Raw genomic sequence first — 14172 nt, forward strand, 5'->3', positions numbered from 1 at the left:
GACGCTCTTACGCATTCGATTCCTCGCGGTCGCTTTAAGGTTGTGGCCCCGAGAGACTCCCTCTTCCCTCTTCCCTCTTAGCATTAAACAGGTCCATCTAAACCTTCCAAAATCACAAGATATGCGTATGATGTCAGCAGGCCTCGGAAACCGACCATCTGTCTATGCTCCGGTAAAGGCTTCCGCCCGGACAGCCAATGGTGGACTTGATTGGAACTGCTGGGATTTAATAAATGGGGAGAGCAGAACAAGCAGCCAAAGCGGCTGTTTTGGCTTGAAGAAAAGGACCAACGGACAGTGTAAATGCGAGAGCCGGAAGGCCGGGGTTAGGACTTACACTCAGCCCCTCTCCGTCTCTCTCCAGCCAACAGAGACTGCTTTCCATAACTGGTAATTAACACCTGACTGCAGATGAGTTGGGCTGTGCCCAATGACGTTACCTGGCCACCAGAACATCCATGTTCTCTCACGTCTAATGCCTTTTGAGGATGCATTTCTCTCCTAAAAGTTTCTTTTGTTCTTTACCTTTGTTTTTTGGCTTTAATTTTCCACACCTACATTAGTCCGTAAATTTTGAATTGATTTTAATCTACTTGTAATGTTACTGCTAAATCTTTGTTGCTTGAAGAACATATGTATCCATGAGATGAATAAATGCAGAAATAAATGTTTAAATAAGCGATACATCTACTCAATTAAATTATTCCTCTCTAGCACCAACTTTTGCAAGCAGGGGCGCCGTAAGGGTGTGGGAGTAAGGACGATTCCAAGGGCCCCAGAGTGACAGGGGCGGGCCTTTAAAAATTTGGAAAATACCTGGATTGGGGGCCCAATATGATATGCTTTCATGGGGCCCGAAATCTTTAGCAACGCCCCTGTTTGCAACACAATATTCATCTAGCCCAGTGGTTCCCAAACTTTTTTCAGCAGCGTACCCCCTTGCTACCAACGACTCTTAATTAGTGTCTATAAATAGATTGCAATACCGCATGCATAAAAATAAATACTGAACAGTCCATTATTTCTCACCACCAAATGAATTTAATAATATATTTTAGTAATAGATTGTTGCTATCCGGTGGGAGAATTTCACAGTAGGGATGGGCACGGAAAAGGTTTTTGGTTCCCATCCCATTCGCGTTGGAGGGTTTCCGTTCCCGTCCAATTTAACCGCCAAATTTTCAAAACCCATTCCCATCCCGTTCAGTCCCGTGGGATGTCATTTCCGTACCGTCCCACTCCCGTCAAATTTCAAAAAATCTTCTACCGCTCCCGTGTTTTTCATATATTTCTGTTAGCGCTTGTTTTCCGCGACCAGAGTGGCAGATATTTTTGACTAGGGTCCTGGGAAAGTTGCACCAGCATCATACTGGTGCATGCCATGGCAGAATTTCAGAATAGAAAAATACGCAGGACTTTATTTAATGTGCGGTTAGACGCTGTTAGAGACAGTTAAGTTATCTGTGACAAAGCTCTCCAGTGAGTGTCATGCCCCGATTGTCCGCTCCTTCTGTGTGCCAAGCCCCTTCGTTAACCCTGTGTGGATTCCCCGTGTTTACCAGCTGTTCCTGATTGTTGTCAAACTTGTCATTAGTCCATTGTATTTAGTCCGTGTTTCCGTTTGTTTCTCCAGTCCTGTCATTGTATTGTAATTCTGCTTTACCGCTAGCGTGTGTTCCTTTTGCTCATTAAACCCCGCATTTCCCCGATCCTATGTCTCCTCGCCTCTGCTTCCCCGGTCAGCGTTGTGACAGTGAACCTACTTCCATGCTGCAATGTGAACATTTGCCATGTTCCTAAAAATTCTGTTTATTGCACAGTGTCTGACCACACAGACCTAGATCATACTGGACATATCAACTGGACATATTTTCCACTATTACAGATTGATGTCTTGCATATACTGATTTTATCGATTACTCAAGAACATACAATATAATTAATACCAATTGTTTTCACTGTAAAAATAATTCCCATGGTTGTTCATATTCTCACTCTTACTTAATATTGACTTTTTAATAATATATATAACGAACCGAATCAGGCTTAATCAAGATAGGTGATCTATCACGTTAACGATCCCCAAAATTAACCTCCTGGACCGGACAAATACAAATTAACGAATGATTAAACATTATATGCGTCTCTTTTTGTATGTTTTCTAAATAAGACCGCGTGCCCATACCCAACTGTAATAGCGATTAAAGCGATCTATTCTTTTAGTATTTATGTTAAAGCAAGACATTTATTTTATTACTGTTGTGGGATTAATCTTTGGAAACACTTAAATTTAATAAGCACAAAAACATATGACATAAACACGACTGTATTTTGTGTTTTACGGCTTTTTTCGAGGTCACCGACTCCGCTGTTGTGAGAATTACTGACTGTCTCGTTGTTCGAATTCGTGATTCCCCCCGCTCCCTCGCGCACCCCCTACGTACCCCAGAGGGTACGCGTACCCTAGTTTGGGAACCGCTGATCTAGCCTATAAAAGTCTTGTCTATGTACATAAAAGGCAATACATATGAAGAGGGTGTTCCATGAAGCAGGATTCCTCAGTATGCTGGGTTAATTTAAGCAAGAAGTCATGACTGTCCAATAGGAATACTCCAAACCTAAACAGCCATGATCATTACTTCTAGCTTAACTCCATGGAGTGTGGCTGGTTAACATAACACAAGAATGACATTCCTTTTTTATATACTCACTGCAACCCTGAAGCATGTTTAGTGCACAACCCTTAGTAGGGATGGGGGAATTCTGGGAATGGGCAGGAACTAAAATCACCATATGGAATTGTGTTAGCACTGTCAATAGATACTCTCTACAGTCGATTTTGACCAGTGAGGTCAGGAAATGCTCTGTTTTAAGCCCTTATTTATGAAACTGATGGGAAATTTTGAAACACCGGTTCACTGGACATGTTTTTGGATGATGCCTTCATGCCACACTACTTCGACATTTTTAAATATGATTAGCAATTCCGCCACGCAACACTGATTGCGAATATAATATAGCAGTCCTGAAGTGTATACAAAGTAACCATCGCTTTAAAGTGAATGTTGGCACATGGTTATAAAGAAATGAGTGTGTTTGGGACCCTTGCTGACAGTGGTAATGATCATCTTCCGAAACATCGTGTACGTTTAAAGCCCTGTTGTCTTTGAAACAGCCATTAAATTAAATGGGGCCCATGTGTTAGTGGTCAGTCCCGCAGCGAGTGCAAAGCGGCCTTTTTACATCTCACGAGCTGCAACACTCTGTCACGCAGTCAGGATGCGAGGGGCGGCCTGGCTAATGCACCCAAACATCTGGAAGATCTCACCAAAGCACTCACCGGCTACATGCTACTCTGAAAAGTGCTCTTTTCATTCTTGCGACTGGGCTACAACAGCACATTCATTGAGTGTCAAAAGGAGAAAACTGCTAACCTCCCGACTGCTTTATGCCAGCTGTCCCTGAATGCTACCTCAACCAACTGCAACACAAATCAAAGGTATAACAAACATGAAGAGTAATAAACTTTCAGGGAAGTTGAAATGTGCTGGACAGATCTGCTTCCTTTAAAGAAATACTAAATTTACATCCAGTGGATTGACATTCCATAAAGGGTGCCCATTGCCTTGTGCCCTCTGCTTCCTGGCACAGACTCCAGACTCACCACAACCCTATACTGGAAAAGCAGTTATGGAAAAGGGGTTGTTCATCAGGACGAACCCGTCTTTGGGGATAAACTGCCGTTTTGTTTGATACCTGTTGTCAAACAGAGGTTGCTAAGCTTGTTAAGCACAAGAAAACATAAGTCATTGATTTTTCGCTTGGTGAGGTTCAAAATTCCACAGCCCTGGCTGCATTTTGGTCTTCGTTAGAGCGGAGAATATTTTAAAGGAAATTAAAATGACTGACATTTATATAAGAACTGCTTTCATGGCTCAGTGATTGAAAAAGCCATGCGATGACTGCAGCTGATTATTTACTGTCCCAGTAAAATCGGGCGCTGACGTTATGATATCACAGGCATATCTTCATGGCAGCTTAAATTATAGCTGAACAATCATCCATGAATCTGACTTTTCAGAATGTTACAAGCTGTGCGACTTCTGACAAAATAAGCCAGGCTCTCAAAACTCTTGAACACGACAAAAGCCAGACTCACACGTCGATATAATTTACCGAGTACCACTGTTATTCTCATCACATATACATAAGCAATAAAGACTGGATAAAAAAAAACAAAAAAAAAACAATGTATGAGTGGAAAAATTTTCAGAAGCATTAAACTACACATATTTAGCAGAGACAGCTATTTAACATTGGCGAAATGAGTCTGCCCCTTAATTCAGATATTAAATATTCTAAATTATACCCATTGAGGTAAGAAATTAATCAGAAATGCCCATTATTAATTAGCTCATTCAGTTATTGTGCATTGAGTAATGAGCACTGCAGTCTTTGTGGAGACATGCATAAATGTGACTGAGTCACATACTGCTCCCCAGTGTGACTGCTTTGGTAAAAGGAGCTTACACCAGACAGCCATATTGTGTAACCCTAACCTAAATTAGTTATCCTCTCCGTATCATTTGTTCACGACGACAGCAGTCATAACCGAGTGAGTAATGCCAACTACAGCACAGAGCCCCTGACTCAACATAGGAGGTACCATTCTGCAGTGGTATAAATGTCTAGATGTGAAAATCTGACTAGATCTCCAAACCTAGCGATTATTGAAAAGGTAAAAAAGAGGGCTAAAATCATGACAAAAGAATATTAAAATATGATTTAATTTTTTTTTATTTGTTTTGTTTTATTTCTGCATATTTGCACTGGTTTTATGCCAACAATTACATTATTTTTATTATTATTACTTTTATTAATGTTTGGCAAATTGAACTTCTAATTTATATCCGTTTACATTGGGATTAATTTTGTTTTGTTTTACATAATTTAAATATAAATACAAGAAAGATTTAACAAGGCAATTTGAGGGAATATACTCAGGACTGCCAGTCCAAGTTCATATAAAGATTTACAGTATTTGTATTTAGTTTACAAAAGTATTACAGAGGAGCATACAAGGTGACACGGGGCTGCAGAGCCAGGATGATCTCACCAAACAAGGAGGCCATTTACAAATGGTGACGGACATCAGAGCTGACAGTCGTCCTAATGCCTTTTTAAAGTTTTCTGTAAATTAAGATGGTCTACAGCTGAGCATTTCAAATATACTTTAGCTGATCCGTGATTTTTATATTATTTGAATACCTGGGTTGTGCTCATTTTATGTTAATTAAAGCATTTTTTCCTGGCTGATTTCAGCTACATATTCAATTCAAAACAAACTGTTCTTTTTGTACTCAAAGGTCACTTATGCATTTGGAAATAAACAAATCAAAGGGACCTCATGCTGACAGATATTTTATGCGGATTCACCAAGAAATATTCTTTGTCAATTCACAAAGCCGTTTAAACATCATCAAATTTCTTCCTTGTTGCTATGAGATACTCTGTATGATAGGCAGCCACAAAAAGAACACTATAAACATTGTATATGCCACTTCAGTTGACTGCCCTAAGAAAGGACTGATGTGGGGCTCAAGGCTGACCTTTGTACAGTGACAGAGAGCTGCTTCACACAGACAAAAGATTCACACAAATAAAAGACAGTACGATTAAAGGTTGTCAAGAATAATGACTGGAAGAGAAACGGCCTCTAAGACCTGATGTGGTGAAGAGACATCAATCTCCAAATTCAATGTGAGGAGCAGGTAAAATGAGCAGAGGGCAAATGTTACAGGTCTTAGCCAAAGATTAGCTGTAGGGTTAACAGGAAACGCATCAGCACTGATCCCACACTGTGCGAGTGAATTCAAGGAGCTCCACTGACAGTCTAATTCCAGAGGTCAGAGAGTTCAGCTCATTAAAAACAATTTCATAGTTGTTTCGGAACTTTGGAACATCAACACTCACGGACGTGGAGAAGCCTCATCCTGACTCTGCTTCAGCATTCCTCTGCTGAAGCAAAATTAAGGACAAGATGACAACTATTCTGCTTGGCTGTTTGCTAAATAGCATGAGAAACACGCAACAGAGAAATGAAATGGATCAGCACAGGGTGCTGTTTACACAGTCAACTCCAGAGTATTTTAGGGGTGCTGTGATGGGAAGGTGCAATGTACATGACTGATATGGTGCAGACCATGTGATTCACTTCTGCAAGAAACAGGATGACATTCAATGCCAATGGTTCCTCAACTGAGCAACAGCTTTCAAACGTGGTATGTGCAAGAACAATAATTCAGTAGCTAAAATCACCTGCATATCAACTGATTAAACGCAATATTTTTAAATATTTGCGGGGGGAAATGACACGTCATTAACAGTTAGGAAGTCAATTACAATCCAGTGGCGAACACACTTAATCGTATCTCTAAAATTATGATGTAATCCACAATAAATTATTACATTATAATCTGTAGGACATTTTAGCTTCTCATTTGGCCTGTGCATAATCTTATGCGTTTGCTTCACGTACCACAACACTGAACTGCTAACCACTTGACCATCAGTGGTGAACATGATGATACCATAGTAACTTGGTATTTATCTCTGCAGGCTTTTCCGCTGCAGATTCCGCTGTCATTCATTGTCCCAGCTTGGCTCAGCTGACGGGCTTTTGCAAGTTCCCCAAGAGCCTGAGAACAGATCTTTGAGAGTGGGGTGGGGGGTGATTACATGTCACCATGAATACCTGAGGCTCTAACCCTTATGTTCAGTCCACTCCAGCCCAAAATAAGAGCAGTTCTGCTGGCTGGCCTATGCCTGATAACATGAGTACCTCTAATCTCTTGAACTGCTCTGAACCCTTTCTGAGAAACTTCCCCCGGTTCTTCTACCGGATCACCTTAAGTAAGGCATAGTCAGATCAATCATAGCCTGTGGATACACAGATATAGGCTTGCATAACAGGATTCTCTGAGACCCTGTAAACCATAAAGACAATTTATTTACACCTTAATTTCTTCATATTTTCAAAACCAGACAAAAATTATTTTACACCTTACTTCATGTTTTAAATTTCTATCATGGAGGAAATGGAAAAATATTTCCATGTGTTCTCTTTAAAAAATTATATATCACAGAATTTCACACACAAAATGGCATGAATTTACTATAGATCTTTTACAAAAATGGCGACTGATGCCCAATTATTGAGCTGATCTCTCATCTTCCCTCATCTTCACCTCAGAATATCACAGTTTAAATGTAATGTTAACAGTAACACGGCTGTATTGTGCTACTGTATTGCTAAATGCCAATGCACTGTACCTTGTGCGGCTTTCGTAGAATAAGGACGGCTTTGTGGAAAACATCTTAGCACGGGGAACTCTTGAAGTCTGAATTCTTTAGATCTGACTCAATAATGTGCCACCCAAATAGAATTTATTTACAGTATTTATTTACAATACTGAGTGGGTGGGTACTCCTTTGAAGAGCCTGACTCAACATTACAAGAATTCTCGTCCTTTTTATCTAACAGAAACACGTACCACTTCCCTGGCACTCAGAAAGGAACCTTTCAGCTTCTGATGGAAGAGATGGTACTTCCCCATCCTTCCCTCATATGGGAGTCCTTCGCTGGCTCAGGCATTGATGCTTGTTAAGAAGTGCTACAGACTTTTCTATTGAACACAAGGGCATTCTCCACCCGCTCAGAAGAATAACACCTGGAGAATAGCATGGATTAACACGAAAGCGTTGAGTTTTACGCGCTTTATAGGTTCCAGATATTTTTGTTCTATAGTTTCCACAGTACAGAAGTCGTTAACGCCGTTACACCGTAACGCCAGCAACTCATGAACACCTGAAATATCCCCAGGGTGCAATCGCTGGAACCAATAGAGGCGTTAAACCCAACCAGATTCCATATTACCACCATGAGACCAACTGGTTATAGTTACCAGGATCCCAGTTTAAGCTAAATGAGACTTATCCAGAACAGAAAAAGGGCCCTCTCTCTGCCTGAGCTCCTCAAATGGCTGTACCGTTTTTTTTTTAACAATGTGCAAGTTAACAAAGGGTAAACCTGGCATGCTAAAATGGATCCATTGTTTAAACTCCTCTGCTATGTACAGTATCACTCCCTCCATCATGTTTTCTATTAGACATGCATAGCAAGCCCTTAAACATGTGTTTCTGTGTATTTTAATAAGCGTCGATTTCTCTCATGTACAGAACTATTTATGTGTAAAAACTCGCTTCAAAGCGTCACACAGGTTGGCCCAAAGGCACGTTGGCTTTAATTAATTTAGACCAGAACGTTCAAAGCCTCACATAACGCCTAATAAAGATAACACAAGGAAAAGTACTTTGTTATTTATGGCACTGTCAGTACAAAGGGGCAGCGAATGTGTGCGTGAGGCCAGTGTGGACTTCCTGTCCTCAGAGGGATGCTGTAAAACTCAGAACATGGAGAACTAACCTATGAATCTACTTATTACTACAGCTTAGAGGCTGCCTCATGTAAAGGGGCCCTTACCCTGTAAGAGCAGAGGGATTAAAGCAAGTTAATCACGTCCAGGCTGAACTCAGCCCCAGTGACATCAGGGTTAAGCAAATACACTTCAGTGCTAGGCTAGTGACCCAATCGATGCGGTTTTCATTATTTTAACGTCATAGGAGTAATTTTCCCCAAAAGGTCAATTAATAATGTGATGTCTGGGTGCTGTTTATATATATATAGATTCCACAGAATCCAGTGGTTAGCCACATAAAAAAAAAAACATTTAACCACCACCTATTGCAGCACCAACACATGGCCATAACTTCCAGTTTGGTATTTTTATTCATTCGAAAAGATCCCTCTTTGCCACCACAGCGCCACAGCACAAGCAGGAGGTGCCAACTTTACATGCAGGTTCAGTGAAACCTGGAGTCCTGCTACAAACATTGCTGTTAACCATATAAAAATTCCAGTTACTCTTTAAATCCCATCGTGGTACAGTATTAGTACATCCAATGACTAATTATACTTACAAGGCTAATAAAGTAAGACTCTAAAAATAAACCAGTTATGGTTATGTACCACCCACGATTCTGAGAGTTTTTCCTTAAACAGAGTAATGTACAGTGAAACAAAAATAAAGCTTAAAAGGGCATGTGAGCTCTTACCATCAAGGAACTGCACTTAGTGCCTGAAGTCTCATTGAGACTGCCGTTTGCAATTAACATCCAAAATACCAGACTCACTGGTATACAAGATTAAAAACTGAGACAAAAATCAGCAACACTAATGAAGGACACCCCTCATCAGATAAGAAAATTATGAAATGATAAATCTGCAAATGTAGGAAAAACAATCAGTCAGCTTTTTTCCCTGGAGTTATGGATTAACAGAAGTGGCACGCCAAGATAAAGAGAGAGGTGTGTGAATATACTAGAACAAAAACCACCCCCAGGGGCAGACAGCTGTTTTCAATGACCTGCCTCTCATCTAGAATGGGGTCTGTGATGTTTTGGCGCTCGTTCTGTTGGTTTGCCTGCGAAGCAAAGTCAGCTACCCGAACTCATGCAGCGGACTGACACCTGGGTACGATGCAGAGGCTCCGCCCACCCACCTCCGCAAGCCACCAGTGGCAGAGGACCGAAATGACAGACACCCAAGCGTGTCAGGTGCACCGGATCCGGTCAGACATGAAGAGAAACTGCACAGAACCCGCTTTCGGCTGAAGTGTGGGAAGACGCCGAGGGTGGATCAGGTGACCTGGTCCTCCTGCCTGGCCTGGTTGAAATGGTGCCGAGATCGCAAGAACTCAGAACACAAATTTGAGAACTTGGCCTAGAGGGAACTGCATTACGCAGCCTTGATTATATTCTCCTTAGCTACCGATCCTTTGGTTACAAAACATAAAACTACCGATCATGGGATATATGTGGAATGGAGAACCATTAAAAAATTCCGTTACGCTGAATACTTTAGTACACTGCAGCATTCAACCATATAAAGAGAATGAGGAGGAGCGAAATCCCAGGTCTTCAAAGAAACCAAAGGCAAAATGCCAGCCTTTTTCCAATGACAGAGTTTACTGTCAAGGAACAGAGACCTTTACATGTTACAGTGTTTACATCATCCATTCCTCCACTCACTCATCCACCCAGTCACCTTCCACCCACTTATCCTGACCAGGGTCAAGATCATATACACCACGCAGCCCATATACAGTACTTACGTTTTTCTGCTCCTTCATAAATTCAGTTAGGTCATTTCGAACCTTCAACACGATGTCCTCAAGTCTCCTCTCCCCTGCTTGTCGTTCTTCTGCTATAGCCTCCTTTACTGCCTCCTGCAACGGGAAAAAGACTAACGATGCTGACAAAGCTAAATGCTGCATCCCTCCTGAGAGAAACACATGTTCTAGTCTTTCGAAATGTGGAGGCTCGCCAAAAAACCCCCAGACACTATTCAAGTGGAGCATCGTCTAGACTACACTTTCATTACAAAACCAATCAAGTGGCTGGAGAAATTGCTGACAGTTCTCTGTTGTTCCACGTCGTTCAGTCAAGTGGGCTGATGTGTCCGACAAAATGAACAAGGGCAAGCATGCCGAAAGCTAATCGCTGTCATTTGGCATGGCAGAGAACATCCCATTAGCTGGACAGGTGAGATAAGCTTCGCCCAAGGTCACCCCGATGACCGTCTGCGACTACTCTGGCAGGTCAGCACTGGTATGGTAAGGGATCTGCATGTCTAATACCCTAACATACTTTATGTTTGCAAGCATAAACAGAAATCTGAGCAGACTTCTGGAATTGCTCAAAATGGCTCTTTCGTTTCTTTTGGACACTCGGCAGTATTACCAAAAACGAATTAACATCTCTGGTTAACCGTAAATATACTTAGTATGTATAAATTGCTTAGATGAAGCACGTCTGTTATCCACAAACGGAAGCCTCTGTTGACCAATCTAAAAGCACAAGGCAGTAGCCAGGAAGTTGCTACGGAATTCACACTGTGATTTCAGCGATTATGATGAGGATAACATTAGCCTGAATGTTATTCTTCTGACACGCAGCCCAGAGTCAGTGGCACTAACATTGGTTAGTTGGCGCTAATTACCTGTCCTGCATCTATCAGAGCCTTCAAGTGCCACCTACATAATACAAGAAGGCCCAAGATCAGAAATGCAGGCTGGCACCCTACTACAGCGAGACTGGGAAACAGTCCCGTCTCTACGAGCACCAGGGGAAAAAAAAACCTTCATTCTTTGGTGGGAAAGTTTACATGAGCTGGTGTTTATGATAGTTGGATAGAGAAATACTTAATACCAATCATGCGTTGTTCCCCATCTGATTCCAAATGCGTTGAAACAGTCACCTTGTTTGAAAACGTTTCAATATTCACAAGATGATAGGCAGCTGCCCTGATATTATTCTTCTACAAGTCAAAAGAGCAGTAGATAACAGGGGATTGTCGGGGGGGGTGGTGGTTCTCAGCAGGCTTCTTCACACCATGGGCAAAAGCATACCCTGTGGCCCTTAGGCAGGCCTTCACAGCTTGGGCAAAAGGACTCCCCGTGGCCCTTAGGCAGGCCTTCATAGCATGGGCAAAAGGACTCCCCGTGGCCCTTAGGCAGGCCTTCATAGCATGGGCAAAAGGACTCCCCGTGGCCCTTAGGCAGGCCTTCATTCACAGCATGGGCAAAAGGACTCCCCGTGGCCCTTAGGCAGGCCTTTATAGCAATGGCAAAAGGACTCCCTGTGGCACTTAGGCAGGCCTTCATTCACAGCATGGGCAAAAGGACTCCCTGTGGCCTTTAGGCAGACCTTCACAGCTTGCTGATGGTGGACTCAGAGCAGACTCCTGGCACGGACACAATATTTTGGTTGGCTGTGCATCAAACCCACCAGACTTGGGTCCAAAAGTACCTACATAAACCCTTAGAATGTTTGAATGATAAATCTCCGACATTTAGTGGTAGAACAAAAAATATTAGCCTTGCTGGGGATATCAGTTTTAATAAATCTGTGTTATACAGGTTTGAGGGTACATTTATACAGAGCAGGTGCCATTTTCCAACTGACTGACAGTTTCTGCTTGTGGATGGGCTTTTAAGGCACAGATAAGAAGCCCATGCTACTGCAGACTTGCCACTTTTACAATGGTTATTGGACTTGAACAGTAGAGACCCCCAGTCTCTGATCAGAGGCACGGAGTGAGCTATGGTCATTGCTTGTCAACCCACGCTAGGGATCTCAATCAGATACATTCCTGCCTCCTGAGTCTTCCTCGGGATGATGTCTCTTTACATGATTGGTGGGTTTTCCACATGAAGCTGATCGCGAACACTGCCGGAGGACGAGGATGCATGATGATATTATTAAATTTAGAGAAAAACATGCAAAAACAAGACAGATGGGAGGGTAAAAAAAAAAAAAAAAACTGAGCCAAGAAGCATGAAAAGTAGTAAGTAGTCAATGAGCGGATTTTAGACCTACGGCAGAGTGGGGACTCAGCAATGTTTATTTTATGCATTTTATCTTCAGTTAACATTTCTTATTGAAAAAGGGGATATATAAACGGTAAATTAACATGAAGGGTGTAGTAGCTTGAGGGTGACAGGGTATCCTAAGGTTAAAAAAAAAAAATCATGATCGGCATGAGTTTTGGAGCACATCTAGATTGGAAAGAAAGTCGCAGTATCTACACTAATCCATCCTTCCAGGATAAGGGAGAGCTGAGTAGACACCTAACAAAAGAGTATGTTCCCAAGGATGGATAATCGAGGGACACAACGACCCAACTTTAATAAAGTTTCAGACAATTAGGCATGTCTTGATCCACTGTTTTTGGAACACCAACCTTGAAGTTGAGATGCTGTTTGAATTGTGAATAAATACAGAATGCAAATCATAGAAACACCTATTTCATTGAAAATAGAACATATCACAACATATCAAATGTTTAAAGTAAGAAACTATATTGATCTATGACAAAAACATGCTTAATTTGAATTTGATGCCAGCATCACGTTTCAAAAAAAGTCTGGACAGGGGCAACAAAAGACCGGAAATGTTGTGTAATGCGAAAACAAAACACCTGGTTGAATATCTCACAACTAATTAGGTTAATTGGAAACAGGTCAGTAAGATGACTGGGTGTAAAAAGAGCCTCCCGGAGAGGCAGGGTCTCTGTGCAGTGGAGATGGGGAGAGGGTCACCACTCTGACACACTGCGTGAGCAAACAGTGCAATAATTTAAGAATAATGTTCCTCAATGTGATATTGCAAAGAATTTGGGGATTTCATCATCTACGGTACATAATACCACTAAAGGAGTCAGAAATCTGGAGAAATCTCTGTACACAAGGGATAAGGCCGAAAACTAATATTGGATACCTGTGATCTTCGGGTCATCAGGCGGCACTGCATTAAAAACCAGAGGGGGAGGTTTGAGTACAAAGAGTCACAGTCACAGAGTATTGAACTCATTGGTTGAAACAAAATCTTGGTCTGGATTTGTACTCTCTGGACCTGAAATCTCCACATCTGTTAAAAACAGATATGATTCTATAGTGGAAACTACTGCATGGGTTCAGGAACACTTCCGAAAACCATTTTTTATTAACACAGTTCGGTGCTGCATCCACAAATGCAGGATAAAACTCTACCATTCAAAGAAGAAATGATATCTAAACATGATCCAGAAACGTTGCCGACCATCTGGGTCCAAGCTAATTGTAGATGGACTCAGGCAAAATAAAAAACATGAAATTAAAATTTCAAATTCTATTTGGAAATCGTGGTCACCGTATCCTCCGGGCTAAAGAGCAGAAGGACAATCCAGCTTGTTCTCAGCAGATAGTTGAAAAGGCAGCGTCTGTAATGGTTTGGGCTGCATTTGTGCCCACAGCTTGGGTAACTTGCATATCTGGGAAGGCACCGTTAATGCTGAATGATGCATACAGGTTTTGGAGCAACATATGGTGCCATCCAGACAAGTCTCTTTCAGAGAAGGCCTTGTATATTTCAGCAAGACAGTGCCAAACCGCATTCTGCGTGTATTACAACAGCTTGGCTCCGTAGTAGAAGAGTCCGGGTGCTAGACTGGCCTGCCTGCAGTCCAGACCTGTCACCCACTGAAAACATTTGGCGCATCATGAAACAAAAAAT

General features: G+C 41.8%; 1 protein-coding gene across 1 annotated transcript in view; it reads right to left on the reverse strand.

Annotated features, from left to right (window-relative positions):
* The window catches only part of LOC111845668 (coiled-coil domain-containing protein 91), an 88790-nt gene that overhangs the window by 10132 nt on the left and 64486 nt on the right, over positions 1–14172 (reverse strand). Inside the window, exon 13 of the mRNA XM_072710349.1 lies at positions 10233–10346. Coding sequence (XP_072566450.1) covers positions 10233–10346 — 114 coding nt within the window. The remainder of the gene's footprint in view (positions 1–10232; positions 10347–14172) is intronic.

This window comes from Paramormyrops kingsleyae, chromosome 3 (genome assembly GCF_048594095.1).
Source record: "Paramormyrops kingsleyae isolate MSU_618 chromosome 3, PKINGS_0.4, whole genome shotgun sequence".
NCBI lineage: Eukaryota > Metazoa > Chordata > Actinopteri > Osteoglossiformes > Mormyridae > Paramormyrops > Paramormyrops kingsleyae.